This window comes from Ixodes scapularis, unplaced genomic scaffold (assembly GCF_016920785.2).
Source record: "Ixodes scapularis isolate PalLabHiFi unplaced genomic scaffold, ASM1692078v2 PGA_scaffold2__306_contigs__length_199485367, whole genome shotgun sequence".
NCBI lineage: Eukaryota > Metazoa > Arthropoda > Arachnida > Ixodida > Ixodidae > Ixodes > Ixodes scapularis.
Genome location: NW_024609857.1, coordinates 34,410,934 through 34,429,997, shown reverse-complemented (window position 1 = coordinate 34,429,997; position 19,064 = coordinate 34,410,934). Strand labels below are relative to the sequence as shown.

General features: G+C 48.3%; 1 protein-coding gene across 1 annotated transcript in view; it reads left to right on the top strand.

The window, feature by feature from the left end:
* Window positions 1–19,064, top strand: part of LOC8031001 (midasin) — a 122,024-nt gene that overhangs the window by 17,191 nt on the left and 85,769 nt on the right. The window contains exons 14-23 of the mRNA XM_040222376.3: window positions 186–290; window positions 1,224–1,470; window positions 2,371–2,745; window positions 6,255–6,404; window positions 6,602–6,718; window positions 6,784–7,075; window positions 7,776–8,016; window positions 11,056–11,422; window positions 14,212–14,527; window positions 18,348–18,548. Of these exons, the coding sequence (XP_040078310.2) occupies window positions 186–290; window positions 1,224–1,470; window positions 2,371–2,745; window positions 6,255–6,404; window positions 6,602–6,718; window positions 6,784–7,075; window positions 7,776–8,016; window positions 11,056–11,422; window positions 14,212–14,527; window positions 18,348–18,548 (2,411 nt within the window). The remainder of the gene's footprint in view (window positions 1–185; window positions 291–1,223; window positions 1,471–2,370; window positions 2,746–6,254; window positions 6,405–6,601; window positions 6,719–6,783; window positions 7,076–7,775; window positions 8,017–11,055; window positions 11,423–14,211; window positions 14,528–18,347; window positions 18,549–19,064) is intronic.

The following is a 19,064-nucleotide window of genomic DNA, read 5'->3' as shown; positions in this document are numbered from 1 at the left end:
AGCACAAAGAACTTTCTACATGTACCTTTTGGATTGAGATGAGGACCTAAACAAAACATAGTTGATATTCTGCCCTGATTTTTTCTGCGGTCCTGCGCATCCTCACTTTTGTGTTCTGCTTTTGCATTTGTTTCGGAGTTATTGAACAAATTTATCATCCAGTGCCTCGAACACTGTCCTTGCAGGGACCAGGAGCCCGTACCAAGACACCCAAATTTTCGACTGTTTGCTTGCATGAATCCGGCTACGGATGTGGGCAAGAAGGACCTGCCTGCAGGAATCCGCAGCCGGTAAGCTCACTGCTATATGATAAATGCTGTATGAGCAAGTGCAATTTCCTAACTCATTTTGTAATATTGTCACGAATGACAAGGTGAAACAAAGAATAATTAAGGAAACTGAAACGTTTAATGGGGCGAACTTGTGCCCCAAAATAAAAAGGGAACAGAAGAAAGCAGAGCGTCGGGGGCGTCGAAGTCGGCGCGACAGCAGAGTCGAACGCTGGGGTGAAAACTGACTCTGGCTCGCTACGCGAAGCCCCTTATGTACACGCGTGGGTTTCTGGAATAATCGGCACAGAAAGTTCGATGCGTAGAACATTCGAACCTCGAACAAGCACCAGGATTCTCAAATTTACCAGAACATCACATTAAAGGGTGAACAAAGATGTGTAGCCGCGGCTAGGAATCGAATTCTGGCCTTCTACGTGGAGGGCAAGCGCGATAACCGTTAGGCCATGGGCATGCTGCCTACTTGGCCAGCTGCGTGCGCGGCAATATATATTAAAAAGAGGCGTCTAAAAACACATTGGTGCACAGTGTATGCTGTACCCTGCAATGGCGGTGTGCAGCTATCGTCTTTAATTGAAGCTCTAAATAGAATCTGTTGATTGTCGATAAGTGAAGTGAACATGCAACCTTAGTCACAATTGAAAGTGAAAGAATGAAACTGTCTGAGACATTATAGAAATTAAAAAAAACTGTAAGGGCAGAAGAAAATGACAAGATACCCTCATCTTATGTGTGTCATTGTGCCCATCTTCAACTTGCTTACCAGCTGTCTTTTAACTGATACACTGGACATCTTAGTACATTGCATTCTAAAACATGATAAACAAAAAGGACATTCAGCTGGAATCCAATCGCAGAGCGGATGCTGTCGTCGCCCTGAACCTAGTGATGGAAGTTTTAAGGTGCCTGCTAACGCGGTGCGGCCTCTTCCAGCTTCACGGAGGTGTACCTTGAAGAGCCCCTGGACGCATGCGACCTGGAGCTCGTGGCGGACGCCTACCTGGGAGGGGGCCCCACCCGTCCCACCGTGGAGCTCTACCTAGACCTGCGCCGGGCGGCCCAGGAGTCCCTAGCGGACGGCACGGGACGTCGGCCCCACTACAGCCTGCGCACCCTCTGCAGGGCGCTGCGCTACGCCGCCGGTGACCCCTGCGGCAGCTGGGCCCACTCTCTGTACCAGGTGGGCTTTTGTTTGAACTGGAGCCACTAAAAAGGAACAGGCGGTACTTTGGCCATAGTACAAGTCTGATCGCACTTAGCTACAACAAGCAGTCCGTGGTTTTTCCGTCCTCTCATCGCCGACATAGCAGGTGCGCTTACAAATACGCCGCATGCAGGATGCAGTGAACTTGTTCTTCCAAACTGTGCAACGTTTTGGAGTGCTCTTTCTGGAAGGACAGGACAACCACGGACGGCTTGTTGTAGCTAAGTGTGTTTAGGGGTGTCCCTGGCAAAGCCATCATGCATAGCATTGTTTTCAGGTCAGTAAGTCTCGGTGTAAGTAATCTTTTTTCAGTAAGCCTCTGCGCATGTATACACCCTCTCCCCTGGACTTGCTTCCCCACTGTCGTTATTTTCGGAGGGCACCGTCCAGCATGACCAACATATTCAGCACCTATCTTTTAACATATTTTGTATATTTTCAGTATCGATAGTATGGGGCATAAAGAGCCATGCAAACCACTGCAAAAGCACGATGCCAATGTGTTCCGATGGTCGGGGGCACGTTGGGCTGCAGCTCATTTGCAGTTCGTAGACAACTCCCCGGATGGCATTCGCTACTTGAAAAAGGTCCATCGTTTACGTACCGAGACTTGTACCGTCACTTCCTACGAGAAAGCGTCGGTTATCCCTATGGTTGCGTGTGACACATACGACCACATTGGTTGTTGCTGCGGCAACACTAGTATGTCGCAGCTTTTAACGACATCCGAGTTTTTTCTCTGGCACAGTCGTAGATCGTCGGATTACAGAGCTAGAGGTCCGAGCATCGATTCCTGGCGAGGTACAAAGCATATTCGCGCCGAATGAAGAAAGAGTGACGGTTCTTCGAAACAAAGCGTCGTTCTTGTGCCGCCAGGGGTTCTGCCTCAGCTTCCTGACGGCCCTCGACCGCGGATCCCACCCGGCCGTGGAGTCGCTGATCCGCAAGCGCCTGATCGGCCAGAAGGTCCCCCGAAGCCCCGCGGCACCCTTGGACCGCCCCTCGGTGCAGCTGGAGGGCTACTGGGTCGCCCTGGGGCCCCTGGACCCAGTCTCCCCCGAGGGCTACGTGCTCACGACCACCGTGCGACGGAACCTGCGGGACCTCGCGAGGGCGGCAGCCTGTGGGCGCCACCCCGTACTGCTGCAGGGCGAGACGTCGGCTGGAAAGACCAGCCTGGTGCGCTGGCTGGCCGCCCGCACGGGACACGTCTGCATGCGCCTCAACAACCACGAGCACACTGACCTGGAGGTAAGTTTTGAACACGTATCGGTCTCTAGGGCCTTTCTATTTCTGCGTCTGACAAGAACCCTGAAGGTCTGCCGTAGAGGCCGAGACATACTAGCAGGACACGAGTCTTTCCTCTCTAAGGGTCATACAAGGGCGGGGTAGAATTTTATCTAGGGGTGTGGGAATACTCAAATATACGAATTCGAATTGAATAGAAAGTTTCCGAATAATTCGATTCGCGAATAAAATTCCTACTATTTGGTCGCTCGGATATTCAATATATTCGGCCAAAGACGCCCGGTTGGCGCAGAGTGGACGAAAGAGCCGTTTTTTCTCCCGATGTTAGCGCCGTGATGTTAGACAGACCATGCGAGAAACACCTCTTGGTCCCACCATTCCACAAAAATCCAACGCGCAGGTTCGAAAAAAGAGAAGTAACGAATGCCACAAACTTTTTAGCAAGCAGATTTACTCACGATCGTGATGCAATCTAACCTTGAATCACAACCGAAACATCCGGTTTGCACTGCTTCCAGAGAGGAATTGTTGGGAGGCCAGAATTCCGAGCCGTGCCTAATTCTTTTCGCGGGTAAAGACCCTCGTTTCAAACTGAAGCGCCGATGTAGAACACACTTGCCACACCCACAGAAATTGGCGACTGCAAGATCACAAAATGAAAACCATGTTAACCACGCCGATGAAACCAGCCAAGTAGTCATCGTTTTGGAACCGCAAGCCGCAAATTCTGATTCGGAACGAAACGGAACGGAAAAATAGTGTGCCTAGATTTGAGTGGGTCTCCAACCGTTCGATAGTCGCGTTTGAATTACGAAATGCGAGAAGGTGACGAAAAGATGAAAGCGTCGGTCGGGCAGGCGTCGTCCATCTTTGCGTCGTGTCTCTTCTGTTTGCTCGCCTTCTTTCGATAACACAACACATGTGCACTTACGACCAATTTGCGAAGGAGTCGTTCCCGTGGTTTCAGTTTCGCTTGCTTCCTCTTTGAAATCCAGGCTCGCTAAAACGGGAGAGATGGACAGAGAAATGGATGCATAGCGGCAGTTGGACGGTTTACTTGCGTCACCTAGCCACATGTTTTTTTTTTTACTTCAGATTATATTGTTTAAGCCTGTTAACTCTGATTTAACAGCTATCTGTTTATTTATATAAAATCAAATCCCGGGTGCCCTTTTTCTCCCTTAAAATTGAGACCAAATATCGCAAAATGCCCTTTTCTGAGATATATAAATATTTAAAAAAAAAGACGTCGCGGTGTTAGGTCGTGCTTTTGACGAGAAAAAAAAGACATGCGTGGTTGTAACTTTGGGTTTTTTTGTGACGCTTAGGGTAGATAGATTGTTTGCGCCATAAAATTGGATCTTTAGTGCCCAACGTCCATCAACAGCTGCTTTTTTCTTTTTTTTCCACCAGAATTTTTATATATTTGAACTTTTGTTCCGTACGAGATGCATATTCTGCACCAGGCGCGTACTCTGCACATATAATAATCTCATTCACAGTACACTTTCAAAAATTACTACAAATAAAATCACTATTCGATATTCGATTTGATATTTGGCTTTTCTTCCTGGGGGCACATGGGTCTTTGGAGCCAAAAACTTCCTAAAACTGCATTCTTTTGAAAACAGCGATGGCTGTTGTTCTTCTGAATCAACCAAGCTTCTAATTTCATGGATAAATATTCAAGCTATAAATCAATTTATTATGTCTATGCGGGCTGAATGTGCATTAAAGTTGACTCTAAAACATTGTTTTCACATAACACAATTTTTGGACTCATTGAAAATTTGCAGGAGGGATATCTCAGCATCTACAGCAGTCAGAAATATAACCTTTCTTGAAATGTGTTGCTCAATGTGTCAAGCATACAATGTTGAGAGCAAATATTTTAATATAAGTCTAGAAAATATTTTATTTGATCTTTTCTTTTATCACTTGTTAGCCATGCATTGAGCACTGACCTTCAATATGTTGTAAAATTGCTAATAATAGGTTTATCTTAAAAGTACTTCCAACATTGTATTCTTTACAGTTCATAGTTTCTGGCCATCTGTTAAAAAGGACATTTTGTTGAGCAGTTTTTTCCCTATCATTCATTCAAAGAAAGGAAGGCAAGTTTTAATTATCTTCAGGACAATTCTACTGACTGAGGAAATTACCAGATATATGAAATCAGCATAAAAAGCTGAACAAGCTTCTGCAGTTTCATTGAGTTTGGTCATAAAATAAGAAAAAAAGCTCCAAGACCAGTGTTCCCCCTTAATTCGATTCGGTATTCGATTCGATAACTACTATTCGGTATTCGCTAACTCCTAATTTTGTCATTAAAATCTGTCGCACGCACCAAACTGGGCATCACGGCGCGCTCGGGCTCGTGAAAAACTACCTATCGCGCTTCATTTTATTAACCTGCATACTAGCGGCAATCAAACGTTTTCAGCTTCATTTGTTCGTTCTAGCACCGCTCGTTTATTTATTGCGGTGCCTCGCAGATGCGTACCGATTTTGAACCCATTGATATCTGGTCTCGGAAACAGGATCTAGGCAGCATATAATTAGGGTTCGGAGTTTTCGGTTTAAACCGATAAAAACCGATAAACGTACGCCGAATTCATTTATGGAAATTCGGTTTTAACCGAAAAAGGTCAGTTTGTAGGTTCCGCGTTTTAGGTTTAAACCAATAAAAGAATGTCTAATCCGTTTTCTAAAATTCGGTTATAACCGAAAAAGGTTAGTTTCTTAGGGCCGCGTCGAGGGGGGGGGGGGGGGGGGTGGGGGGGGAGGAAGGGGAGAGAGGGCTTTGCAAGGTTCGACATTGTGTGACGTCTTCGTGTTTGCCCTCTCCCAAGGTTCAGCATGCAACAAAAGAGATCTTGGATTGGCCTTCGCGGGACATCTGTGTCCTTTCTGTGATCGGGCTTAGTGTGTCAAGTTCCTGTTCCTAAAAAATGTTTGGGTGTCATGCACTTCAGAAGACATCGAGGAAGGCCGTTGATACCTTCTTATCACCCTCTCTCAAACTTCCCTGTGGTTAAAAACATAAATACAATAGATTTTGTTTTGCCATTTCACTGGTTTCTGTACGGTCTTCACCTCAGACGGTCACGCCGTCAGAATGGGAAGGAAAAAGAAGCGTGCTGAAAATTATGCCCGCGAATTCCGCGATTTTGAGGTGTGTCCTAACGGAAGTTGTAGCGAAGACCACGTATATATATATGTGCCGTTATACTTTGAGTGATCATCTGATTCCGTGTCCGATGGCGTTTCTTTCATGTTCACCAAAAAAAAACGGTAAAACTTTTTGAGAATAAATATACACCGAAAAAAGCCGAAAATCGAATTTTATAATAAACACCGAAAAAAGTACGCCGAATTTTGAAAAAATAAAAACCGAAAACGCTGAACCCTACATATAATGCAAAGAGGAGAAAATTTGCACATTTGTTGTTTTTTTTTCCGCTGACTATTTGGTGACATTGAGGTGCTTGTTTTGTGGTCTTTGCTGCCAGGAGTACCTCGGTAGCTACGGTGCTGAGCCCGAAACGGGGCGCCTGGTGTTTCGCGAGGGCGTACTCGTGGAGGCCATGCGCAAGGGACACTGGATTGTTTTGGACGAACTCAACCTGGCCTGCTCGGAGATCCTCGAAGCCCTGAATAGGGTATGTGCTCCCCATCTAGGAACCTTTCTCGCCGCTGGTCAATGTTTGCTTCTTTCTAAGGGATCCTGCCTCCGAGTCTTCTCTTGAGAAGCCACTCTATGTGATCCTACATTATCTGCCACTTAAATATTGCCGACCTTTTAGTACGAGCCATTGCTTGGGAGAAGCGAAATTATTCGCCTTGTCGGTCATCCCAGGTCTTGGACGACAACCGGGAACTCTTCGTGCCCGAAACGCAAGAGACGATACGGGCGCATCCACACTTCATGCTCTTTGCCACACAAAACCCGCCGGGGCGCTATGGAGGACGCAAGGTTAGTCCCCGAACCCGGGCGGCGAGTGGAGAGGTAGCGAGGTGTGTCACAGAGTCCTCCTTCAGGTGCTCTCCCGAGCCTTCCGCAACCGCTTCCTGGAGCTGCACTTCGAGGAGCTGCCACCTGAGGAACTGGCAGGGATCCTGAAGGAGCGCTGCAAGCTTCCGCCTTCGTATGGCGCCAGGATGGTGTCCGTCATGTGCGAGCTGCAGCTGCGCCGGCGGGAGACCGGCGTCTTTGCGGGGCGCCACGGCTACATGACCCTGCGGGACCTCTTCCGTTGGGCGGAGCGGTACCGCCGCACCGAGTCCCCTGCCGGCGGCTTCTTCGACTGGAACCAGTACTTGGCCGAGGAAGGTGAGTGCCTAGCAGCTGACACTTGCTTAAGAGTGTTTTGTTTCTGCAGATGCTCAGCTATGTGGTCACCGGCTGTGTACAGACGTAAAAGGACCGACAACATTCTCTAGTTAAACATTATAGATCTTTGCTAGATACCCTACGGCTTTGAAGGAGGGTCTTCTGAGAGGCTCTTATGGCCTCATTCACACTGGCGATTGAATGGCGTTCGCGAAGCAGTTGCGGACACGGTTGCTTAATGATTCAGTTCTGTTTTACGCACATTTGATGATGAAAGCAAGCGGATCTGCTTAGCGGTTGCGATTCGAACGCCAGTGTGAAGGAAGAATTAGTGTCGGCCGATGTTTTGCTGAAAAAACTTGGCTCATAAGCAGTCTCTTAGCACAACATTGGTTATCACTTCGAGGCTTCCACTCCTAGTTGTTTTTGCCAGCTTCAAACACTTTAATGTTTTGCTGATTCTAGTGCTTTGATTCGAGCTTGTCACATAGCCACGCCAAAGCTGTTCCACACATTGGAAAGTATGGGGGGAGTTAACAGCCGATGCGGGTAGTGTATTTGAATGTTTGCTGATGTTTCGCTCAAATTTGAGTAATGCCCTATTATTACTCGGTCGCGTCGCAAATGCTTTGGATTGTGAATCGAGGCCTGTTACTGGTCAGAGCCACATCTGAACGGAGATTGCACCTTTTTACCGCAGGATATGCCCTCCTTGCCGGACGTGTCCGGCGCCCTCAAGAGGAGCAGCTGGTTTCCGAGGTGCTGGCCAAGCACTTCAAGTGCAAGGTGGACCCTGAGCGGTTGTTCTCTCGCGTCCCCTGCGAGGTTCCGCCTCCCGGGTTCTCCCACCTTGTCTGGACGGCAGATGCCCGCCGTCTGGCTGCGCTGCTGGAGCGAGCGTGGCGCTTCGAAGAACCGGTCCTGCTGGTTGGAGACACCGGGTAGGTGGCGAGAATGGGGCATGAGATGGAGTATCGGGCAAGCCATAGCTTGTCAAACTGGGTTCCTCAAAGTATCCTCGGGTGTCGTTCCGAGCAGTTGCAGTCATTACCTCTGCTTTAGACACACGTGTGAACCAGCCCTCGGCGATCCATCGATCGCCAGAGCAAGCCTGCCAGAAGGCTCTTTTTCGAAGGCCGTCTTTCACTAGCCTGTGTTTCATTGTCGTGGAATCGGAAGCAAACGTAAACTCTCTTCTTTAGGTACAGTCAGACCTCGTTATAACGAACTAGCATCGCGAGCAGAAATTTGTTCGCTATATGCGATATTCGTTATAAAGTACACACAAAAATTGATGCGAACGTTCGGCAATCGAGCCCGTGCAAGAATGTGCACAGCACTAAGATATAAAAACTCGCTATCGCGGACCACGAAATCCTTACCTGTAACTAAGCAACATGAAAAAAATAGATTTGAGCATGAAGATATCAATTTGCAACACGAGAAACGACGTTAGCTGGATCTATTATTCCATCTGTCTGAAAAAACGCATGATTTTGGGCTGTTGCCTCTTCTCCTGGAGCCACCACGCTAGAACCAACCGCTGCTCGCGCTGAAATCATCGTGCCCTAACAGACACACCAGACCGATTACTTTCGTTTGAAGAAGCTGACCAGACACTGGCAGATTTCGCGCCCTTAGGTTCTTAAACCATGAGAATAGAGTCTCTTCCACGTCCAAGTGGAGGCAAGGCCTAAGTCTGTTTTGGTCAATCTGGACGGTGTTGTTTGCATAGCAGTCTTCAATCGTTTTCCTTGCACTCGGGATGTAGATATTAGGGGCGAAGCTCCTTAGGGTCTAGCTTTGTCCGTCCGGCATCGGTGCTCACATCGATCTTGCTGATGCTCGTGCTCGTGTAGGGAAGAAAAGAAAAAATGATGAAAAAAAAAATATTTGCGCAGTAGACAGGATTCGAACCTGTGCGGGGAGACCCCAATGGATTTCTAGTCCATCGCCTCAACCACTCGGCCACGACTGCGGGACAAGTAGTGGGCTCTAAGATGTGGTAGTAACTCAAGAGCTGGGGATGTCATGGATGAAATGTTGCGTGTAGCCGCTCAACGTCTATACAGGGCGGGCGCTGCGGTCAAATGCATATATAATCGCGTTAAACTTTGCATGCATTGGCTTAATGTTTATAGACGAGAGGGCACTGCGGTCAAATGCTCAAATGCGTATAAAACCACGTTCCATACCACACATTCTCTTTCTGACATAGATGACAACGAACGAAAGGCTCGGCATGCTGCGGCTCAGCGTCTACGTAGACAAGCACCACCAGAGCTTCGCCCCAATCAACATCATTCACCACGTGGAGATGCGGTCAATTTTGTGTTTGGTGCAAGCTTGAAGTCCACAGCAATATCTTTTTTCTTCCGACCGCTGTCCACCGCTGTCCACCGCTGTCCACTTCCTTCACTTTTGTCTCCTGAGAGACGGCTTTCCGCATCGTCGCCATTTGCAGCTCCGCTACGAATGCCGTGGTTGCTGGTTGGCTTTAGTCTGCACTGGTTCTTGATGCCTCGCAAAGAGGCCAGCAGCGGCGCCCCCGCTGTTATTTGTTCGGTTCATACGTGGCGCTACCTCTCAAAACGCGCATTTTTGCACATTGGGTGATCTAACCTTTTAGTTAGAAGTCGTCCTTGAAATCGCCCAAGAAGTTGTCCTGGGGATTGTTCCACTATAGTACAGCTTCGCTGGTCTTCCTTCTTCACCAAAGTGGAAAGGCTGAAAGTTTTTTTTATATAGCTGTCTTCTCCTGCAAATGGGCCTCCCGCAACCAACCAACGACTTTTGTTGTGGCATTACTGCAATTCAAATATTTCTCTTTTACTATTCAAACATTATATGTATATAATCATAATAAGACCCCAGGTCTTACTATATTTTCCATTCAGAAGCGAATACATTCGTTCGGTGTATTTCCGCCCATATGCATAATTGAAGTGGGGTATATTACAGATGCCTGCCGCTTGCTTCGACAGTTACACGAAGCAAACCACGGATGCAAAAGCGTGCAGGGTTTGCTCAAAAATTTTAGTCTTGTTTAAAAATTGTAGAGCCCTTCCACTTCACTTGGAGGATCAGCGAAGCTGTCATTTCTACGACGTCAAGGACAATGCCTAGAGGACTGATGTCTAGGACGCCGCCTAGAGAACAACATCTAGGACGACCTCAAGGGGACCTCAAGAACGACTTCTAGGACGACCTCGAGAACGACACCTAAAGGGCGACGTCTAGGACGACCTTGAGGATGACTTTTAGGACGCCCTCGAGGACAACTTCTAGGACGACCTTGAGGACGACACCTAGGGGACAACCTCTCAGGCGATCTCAAGGATTACTTCTCGGACAATGCCTAGGACGACCTCAAGGACGACGCCTACAGATGATAACAAGGGATTAGGACCTCACTATCTAATAATGCCAAGAAAAGGCTGACTCATGCTGGTTGCCCCCCTCTTTTTGATTTTTATTTATTCATACTTGCCATGACCAATGGGGAGTTTTCTGTCAACGTCCGTGGACGTATTTTTTCCCAGGTCCTAGCGCATAACAGCTTCACTGTAAAAATCAAATCAATATTGTGGGTTTTACGTGCCAAACCAACGAAGGGCATCTGGCATCCTCTAGTGGAGAACCGAGGAATAGTTTCTACTGCCTGGGGATCTTTTGACGTGCATCCAAAAGCTCGGCAACACGCCTCCGTCAGATTACGGGCACCTCGGCCAGGAATCAAACTCGCCACCTGGAGATCTGTAGTCTGGCTCGTTGCCTCGAAGCCACCGAAGTGGCTTCTTATTTGGAAAAGACTTAGGATGTTTTTTTTTTTAGAGCGTGAGGAATGGAGGTGTTTACATTAATGTCACATCGCTGTATTTGCTTCTTAAAGTCAACACGAAAACAGCCTGTCTGGACTGCGATTCAGCATGCTAAGAAAAAAAGGTTCTGGTTTCCTCGTGGCATTTATGCCAATCCAGGTGTGGCAAGACGACGCTGTGCGAGCTCTGGGCAGCGCTGCAGGGCCAGCGCCTGCGCTCGGTGAGCTGCCACCTCCACTCTGAGGCCGGAGACCTGCTGGGGGGCCTGCGCCCCGGGCGCCAGACGGGGGGCCCCTTGTTCGAGTGGGCGGACGGGCCCCTGGTGGAAGCCATGGACCGGGGGGACGCCTTCCTCGTGGACGAGATCAACCTGGCTGAAGATGCCGTGCTGGAGCGCCTCAACAGCCTGCTGGAGCCTGAGCGCACCCTGCTGCTGCCGGAGGAAGGCGGCAGGCAGCTGGTGGCTCACCCACAGTTCCGCCTGCTGGCAACCATGAACCCTGGCGGAGACTTCGGCAAGAGAGAGGTGAGAGAGAGAGTAGATGCGGGCGTGTGCGGCTCCTCCCAGACCGGGGGTCTCAGAAGCTTGGCCCAGGGGCCACATCTGGCCCATGGAGGTCTTCTGACTGGCCCATGGCTTGCCGCGGTCCTTCCCACGAAGCGCAGCCCGCGGCCCGCTTCTAGTAGGCCCGCTGCTACTGGGGCAAAAATGAATGCACTTAAGGAAACGGCGCCGCGACACGCACCTACCGCTCAAACTAGAGAAAACGACCTATCGTAGCGTGGGTTTTCTCGCCATATTAATAATTGGAAATTGTCATGAACACCTTTCTCGTTCCCGTTTTATATCCAACGACGTATGTGAAAATTCCTTTGCATTCTCAGTATATTGTGCTTAGTGTACTGTGTCGTAACTTTTGCATATTCTTGGCTTCATTACCATTCTCATTAGCCCTGTGTGAGTATGCCAAAGTTTCATTGCACTTTGTTTTATGTTTGGTGAGTTCCCTTCCATATTATTTTTCAGTCATAATTAGCTTAATATTGAATTTCAAAATGAAGTATGTGTATTCATCTACCTTAGATATGTTTTTAATGCAATAGCATTAGTACCTACATGACAGCAAAATCTGATGGCATCCGTCCGTGGACAAAACAGTAGAAAGGGAAGCGCGCCCCATAGAGAGAAGGAGAGTACTGTAGGACAAAGACGAGAGGGAGGCGGCATCACGGGCGGCAGCCAATGCGTGCGCGGATGCTGGGGCGAGTCTGAACTTGCAGCTGTGCGGAGCGCATGCGGGTTGGGTTGTGCCACAAAATTGAGTGTGAACCAAGTACTAACACCGGTCCAAGTAGGCGGCGAAAGAAGACGGTTTGTGAACGAAGGAGACGGCCTGCCGAAACTAGGGAACAGTCAAAGCAGCATCAGGCAGTGGATGCCGTTGCTAAGCGCTGGCAAATGAAAACCCACAAGGCCGGAAAAAATAAAGGAAGTAACATTGGTGGATTCCTAGGGTATGCATTAGCATGACACTTGGGAAACGCCATACACATCCCCCTTTGGGAAACGCTAACTCTGACTCCGTAATAAAGCCAAAAAGAGGCAGCGAAAAATAGAGGAAGCGAAGGAAAAAGCCAAAACAGAAAAGTGAAGGGGTCAGTGTTAGCGTTTTCCGAAAGGGGATATGCATGGCGCTTCCAAAGGGTCATGCTAACGCATTCGTTAAAAGACACATGCAAAGGAAAAAAACTTTTCTTTTAACAAGCCTAGATGAAAAAAGAATGTCATAAAACAAATTTACAACAAAGAAAAAAATGTTCAGCTATACTTACGGCGTGAAACGAATTTGTAGTTGGCGCCCGCAGGAGCCGCCGCGGGTCTCGTGGTAGACCTGTGCGCTGCCGCACTGCGCCGCTGCGGCGCAGTGCGGCGGCGCAGTGCGTCACACCACGCCGCCACCGCACGCTGAGCGTGGTACGCCGACGGTTGAACGCAGTTTTACATTCCACCACTGCCGCCAATGGAAGGGGGGAACACTCCAGAACGCCACCTCCGTAAATTTCTGACCGGCGCACAGGTCTATCACATGGTGCTTGCGCTCGTTCAGGAGCTTCCTTAGGGCTCTAAAGGTTGCTTATTAATCTTCGTTTTTTTTGTTGCACTTCAAACAAAGATGAATAAGTAACTTTTAGAGACCATAGGAAGCTTCCAAAGGAGTGAAAGCACCACGTGATAAATAGCAGCCAGTCACGTGATAAATAGCGGCCACTTTTCTGCGGATGCCAACTACAAATTCGTTTTGCGCCGGAAATATGTAGCTCTAAAATTTTTCTTGTTCGTTGTAAATTTGTTTTATGACTTCCTTTTCCCATCTAGGCTGTTTAAAAAAAAAAATGTTCTTTTCCCTTGCATGTGTCCTTTAAGATCCACCAATGGATCTTCCTTTAATTTCTTTTTACTCTCATTTTTAATTTTGTATTTCAATGCTTATCTAGGATTATATATTTAGTATTTCATCATTTATCTTGTCTTGTTTATTTTCTGTCTCTCGGGACTGCAACAGGTCCCCAATCCAGTTCCTTAGACAAAAAGTTTGGACATTTTTGTCCTAGTCAATGAGGCCAGGGTGTTAAGTGTTCAGTGTCACCTTAAAGAGGCAAACGTGGAGTATGGATTAAACAAGAGTGCAGCCTAAGTGAAGTTCTGGGAGGCTGTGAACTGGACACTGTACGAGATTCTGGAGCCACGAAACTCGCTGCAACGTCATCTTCGGGCCGTGAATAACACACCGGACTCTGGCGACCTAAGCTGCCCTAGCAGCTTTTTTTCTAATTAGAGAAATGTCAAGCATTAACTTTTTTTTAACTTGGGGTAAGCTGCATTACATTTAGTTTTAGTTGTCGGCAGACAGAATGTGAGAGGACGACGTTTCAACATGGTAAACACCTCGTCGAGACAGCAGTTTTGAAAGTTTCAGAACCTCTCTTTACTTTGATTTTATGTAGTCAGTGACCATGGACCCGGTAAATATGGCACGTTCAAAATCGCGAAACTGCCTAGGTTTATTCACTCTTAGATTGTGTTTTGTGTTCTGGCAGACTCATTGACAGATTGAAATGCGGCGATGCACGACACGAACTTCTTATACTACTCTACTTAGGACAATTTTCACCCTCAACTGGGAGGAAATGTTTTATCTTAAACTTAACCTTTCTCTGCTGGTGCTACAGACAAAAATTGTAGGTAGCATCCCGGGAGTGTTCGGTAGTTGCCACGGGTAACCAAAGACGCCTCGCATTCACCTGTCTCTGCAGCTCTCGCCAGCGCTGAGGAACCGTTTCACGGAGATCTGGTGTCCCAGCACGGTCTCCTCGGCCGACCTAGCCGCCATCGCCGACCACAACCTCGGGGCAGACGTGCGGCTGGGTTCTCTGACGCTTGGCGCGGCCATGGCCGACTTCCTGGACTGGATCCGCATTGACGAGCTGGGCCACCGGTGCGTGGCCACCGCTCGCGACGTGCTCGCCTGGGCAGACCTGGTCAAATGCTGCACTTCGAGCGGTGCCATGAGCCTGGCGGCCAGTTACGTCCACGGCGCCCGGCTGGCGTTCCTGGATGGACTCGGCACCGGTATGTTGCGTCGAGGCACGGGGAGACGAAGCGCGTGGCGGGGGCGAAACCAACCGTAGCAGACGTCTTGACGAGGGATTATTGTCACAGATGAGAGGCAACAAAACGACGAATAGCTGAAAAAAATTTTGTGCCTAAAACTTGTGCCAACAGAACCAAATACAGTAACTGGCGTCGCAGGCGTCAATGTTTGTGTAACAGCAGGATTGAGGGCTATTGTCACTGACAAGGCTAGAATGGCAGGTCATCTCTTTCGAACGCCTGGCCTCCAACGCGTGCTCGTTGCCTTTCGTCGTGCTTTGGGTATCTGTGCACACTCGAGACTCCGGAAACGCCAAAACGTTGTCAAAGGTCAGAAGCTCACGCTGGAGGTGGGACATCTGACTTCCTTCTGTTCTCGCCCTGTCGAGGACTGTAGCAAAAGACTGGCTCATGCAGTGCGTCAGGGCTGCTTTCATACACGCTTAAGGTTCTAAATTAGAACCTGTGATAAGTTCCAAGGATTAACTGGAAGAATAGCGAAGAATGTAAAGAGGAAAGGACTCTTTTGGTGGGGTTTGGATCCTATGCCTTTGTAAAGGAGCCATGAGTGCTGCCAGCTCCACCACACACGTGGCATGTGGCAGATTTCTGGCAGACGTACCCAAAAAAGTCAAACATTTCTTTGTGAAAGATGGGCGCGTAGACGACCGAGAAGCACTACTTTTGATAAAAAGACATTTCATCTTTAAAAATATAGGCATGGTCAGCATTATATATTGGACATTTTATTAGCAGTTAGTTTTTCCTTTTACATTGGTGTCATATTTAGTGGCAGAAATATGTGTTGACTGCACTCTTTCACATTCTACAGAATTGGCACGAAGCTGCGCTCCAATTTGCAACAAAGCTTTCTGTAGGTCGCCTATGGCCCAAAGGTCTCCCACCCATTCAAACTTCCTGTTCATTTTGCTCCCACTGCCGGTTGACTGTTTGAAGAAAGTGCTCTGGTGGAGCGTCTGCTCATGCAAATGATTAATTGGAGTTCTCAAGCTGAGTTCCCCATGAGGGTGCTCTGGGGGACCCACAGTGTCCCCCGGGGTTCCCCAGAGTGCCCTCACGGGTTTTCTAGGCTCCCAAATTTCTTCCACTACAACTGCCAGTGGGTAAAAAGGTTTTTCAGTTTAATCAGTTTTTAGCAGGTTTGAACCACCCTTTGGCACAGAGCTATGTGCCGAACACTACTACCGTAATATCCCCGGTCATTGCCTACCGCCCTGCCACCTGAAAAACATAAAAACAATGGGGTGGGCCATGTCTCAATGGGTAAGCACAAAACGTTTATAAAAAAGCTAAAAAAAGAAAAAGCACCTATTTTTTTGTGTTTATCTAGCGTAGCTGCACAAAAAATACATTAAACTCAAAACTCGAATTAGTTTCATCATTTAATGCAAAAAATGCTCATGAAAGAACATTTACTATTGCAAAGTCCACCGTTGCCTGCATACGCACGATGAACACTGCCGATTGGCTTGCAGCTTGGACGTTTGTTCTTTAAAAGCATGTTTCTAACACCACTATGTTCTTTTCGTTAGTAGAAAAAAAAGTCAACAAGAAAATTAAAAAAAAAAAAGAAAACAACCAGGCAAGCTAGTGAGCAGATGAAAGAAGCGACGAAGAGCAATGCTGGGGAAGCGGGGAATGCCAACGATCGCGTTGCCAAATACTTTGGCGTCGGGCACGGCGTGCTATCAATGCGGGTAGAGGCACAGGGGTGGAACGGCTGCGCCATTTGCGCCATTTTGCGCCATACGAATTTGTCTGCGCCATCCTGCGCCATGTTGCGGAAACTGCGCCACAACCAATACCTGGCGCCATTATGCACCAAATCGCAAAACGTGCGCCAAAAAAAAAAAAAATAGTATTTTGTTTTGGTTTCGGTTTCTATCGACTCGATTGGCAACAATGAGCGCGTTTAGCTGGGTCGGCCTTGCAATAATTTGCTCCCTTTATTCTCCCTGTGTACCCCGAATCTTGAAGCGCGCGAAAGAAATCGGAGGTCTGATTTCAAGCACTACACCACCTGCTACTACACTTCAACCATAAGCGGGTAAGCAAGTCGGCCGAAGTGAGGTCGAGCCGTTAAGCGTCAGATTGCCTCGGGCTCTGCGGCCCGGGATCCGGACGTCAGCGAGTTAAAAACAAATGAGCAAAAGATTCCTTTTAGTACTTCATTGTTAGAAGTTGGAACCGCATTCCCGCAAAAAAAATCGAGATTTGATAACTTCTGAAACGCGGCCCAATCCGAAACCTTGCCGGCCAGCAGCTCTCACGCAAGCGGTAGATCTGCTCGGCGTACTTTAACCTTGTTCCTTATTGCTTCGAATACGATAACTCCGTTAATCGCAGTCTGCTGCTTCGATATTGAGTTGCACAATAGGGTAAACTCAAAATTTGTTTCCCTGTTCCTTCGTGCAACTGCACGTCCGTTGCTTAAGCACGTCACGTGGTTCGCACGTATAATTACTATGTCGAGCACGTGTGGGTTTTGCGATAAGCAGTGCTGCTTTGCATTTTGAGCCGCTGAAAGCCAGTCAGAAAATATCAAGGACGCTATCTTCAGAAACATGTGGTTATTGCCTTTTGGTTCTCATTAAGGCTCACAAAGTTTCAAGTTTTCGCATCCTTCACAATGTTATCTGATCTAACGAGGTCCCTAACCGTGCACTCGTGTTCATATGTGCTGCTAAGCACAATTGAAATTGCTTCCGTGCTTGACTAAAACTCAAGCTGAAATGCAATGAAAACTAATCTGAGCTGCTCCTAACCTGCTCCGAAATGTAGTTTTAGCTGCTTCAACCTCCTCCAAAACAGCTGTTTTAGCTGCTCCCAACCTGCTCCAAAACGGCTGTTTCAGCTGCTCCCGTGGCTGCTCCCAAGCACATTTCGTGAGTTCCACCCCTGAGGCAGCATTGCTGCGTGCACTGCAAACATGGAGCTTGAAATGGGACACTTTACAAACGTCCATGTGCGGTGTTCCAGTAAATCTTTATTTACCAGTTGGCTCTGGCTTAAGCATTGCACAACATTACCGACCGCAGTGGAGACAGATTTTGATTTTACACTCCACGGTTACATTCCAGGATATGGGGCGTTCGCTGACCTTGCGATCCCTGAATGGGTTACTGCTTGTGTTGTCTTTCCGACTTCATATTTTTGTCCGAACAAACTTTAAGCAAAACAAAGTTTCATTCTGTTATCTCCGTCGTTTTCCTTTTGCACCCATGTACTATGACTTAGGGGTCGTAGAAATCGGGGAGGAAATGTGTAAACAAAACGAAGTGTCTTTCCCTCCTTCGTTTTACTTCATCACGGACGTCCTCCAACTGTAAGGTCCGTGGCCGCGTCATTCCGGTAGAATGAATGTTCACGGATCGCGGAGGCCGCGTTGGAGCATTTGTAGGGGTGGGCGATTGCTCGGTGTCTTTTCGGAAATCGATATTGGCCAAAAAAGTGGAGTGTGCGATGACTCGGGGATGAGTGATGACTCGGGATATTACGGTAGTAATGTGCATTGCTGTCTACAAGGTCTGTAGGCTTCTGTACTGCTTCACTGTCTCCATGCCAAGACCAGAAGGGGTTTCTCGGCTGCCGTTCAAGGCGGACAGGGATCTCTCGAAATCAAAAAGGTTCAGAAGTTCTACTTCACAGAAGTTGCGAACTGCTGCCTACTTGCACCTGCCCCTCATCGCCGCCGCACTTAGAACACTTAGACTGCAGCCGTGCACTCGAGGCGCGATGCTCGTGGCGACAAAACTGACCTTAGGAAGCGTTCCCGCAGGCACGACCGGGTCCGAAGGTCCCAGTGCGGTGACTGCCCTGAGGGTGCGTGCCCTGGCAGTGCTGCAGAGGCAGCTGGTGGCGCAGCTAACGAGCAGCGGCGTCCCTGAAGACGCCTGGCAGGCGCTTCGGGACTGCGCTGACATGGACGTGGTGCAGGACTCCCGCGGCTTGCGCCTGGGGCCTTTCCTGCTCCCCACCGGTAAGTGGGGGCATGTGCTCGGATCTGTTTTTACCGGCAATCTCCCATTCACCATCGAGATGCGGGGACATCTCGCTACGCCATTACAATGTCATCTAATCTTTTATCATCTTGGCTGCCTCTACGGTATGAGCCCACCACGAATCTGTCTTAGAAATACACCTCACATACTTCTACAGTGGTTGCACCTGGAAAATTTGCTTTCCTGTGCAGTCTCGTCACTATGGGCACCTCCGATCCCCCCTAGAATTGTGCATAATGTGAGTTTTTCATAATAATGAGACGAAAATACATGTATTCGCCCAGTTCATACCCGACAATTTCGTCTGCATAGCGGGCTGTCCATATTAATGGGGTTCGCATTAACGAGACATACTGTATCTTTGAATCTAGTGTTTTTGTATGTGCATCATCTGTGCAGAAGTGACTTCGATTCTTTTGTTTGCCGGAATCAGATGCAACCAGCAAATCTGTCTTTCTTGCCTCCCACTCTGCGTGGCGGTGTGCGCTAGGACA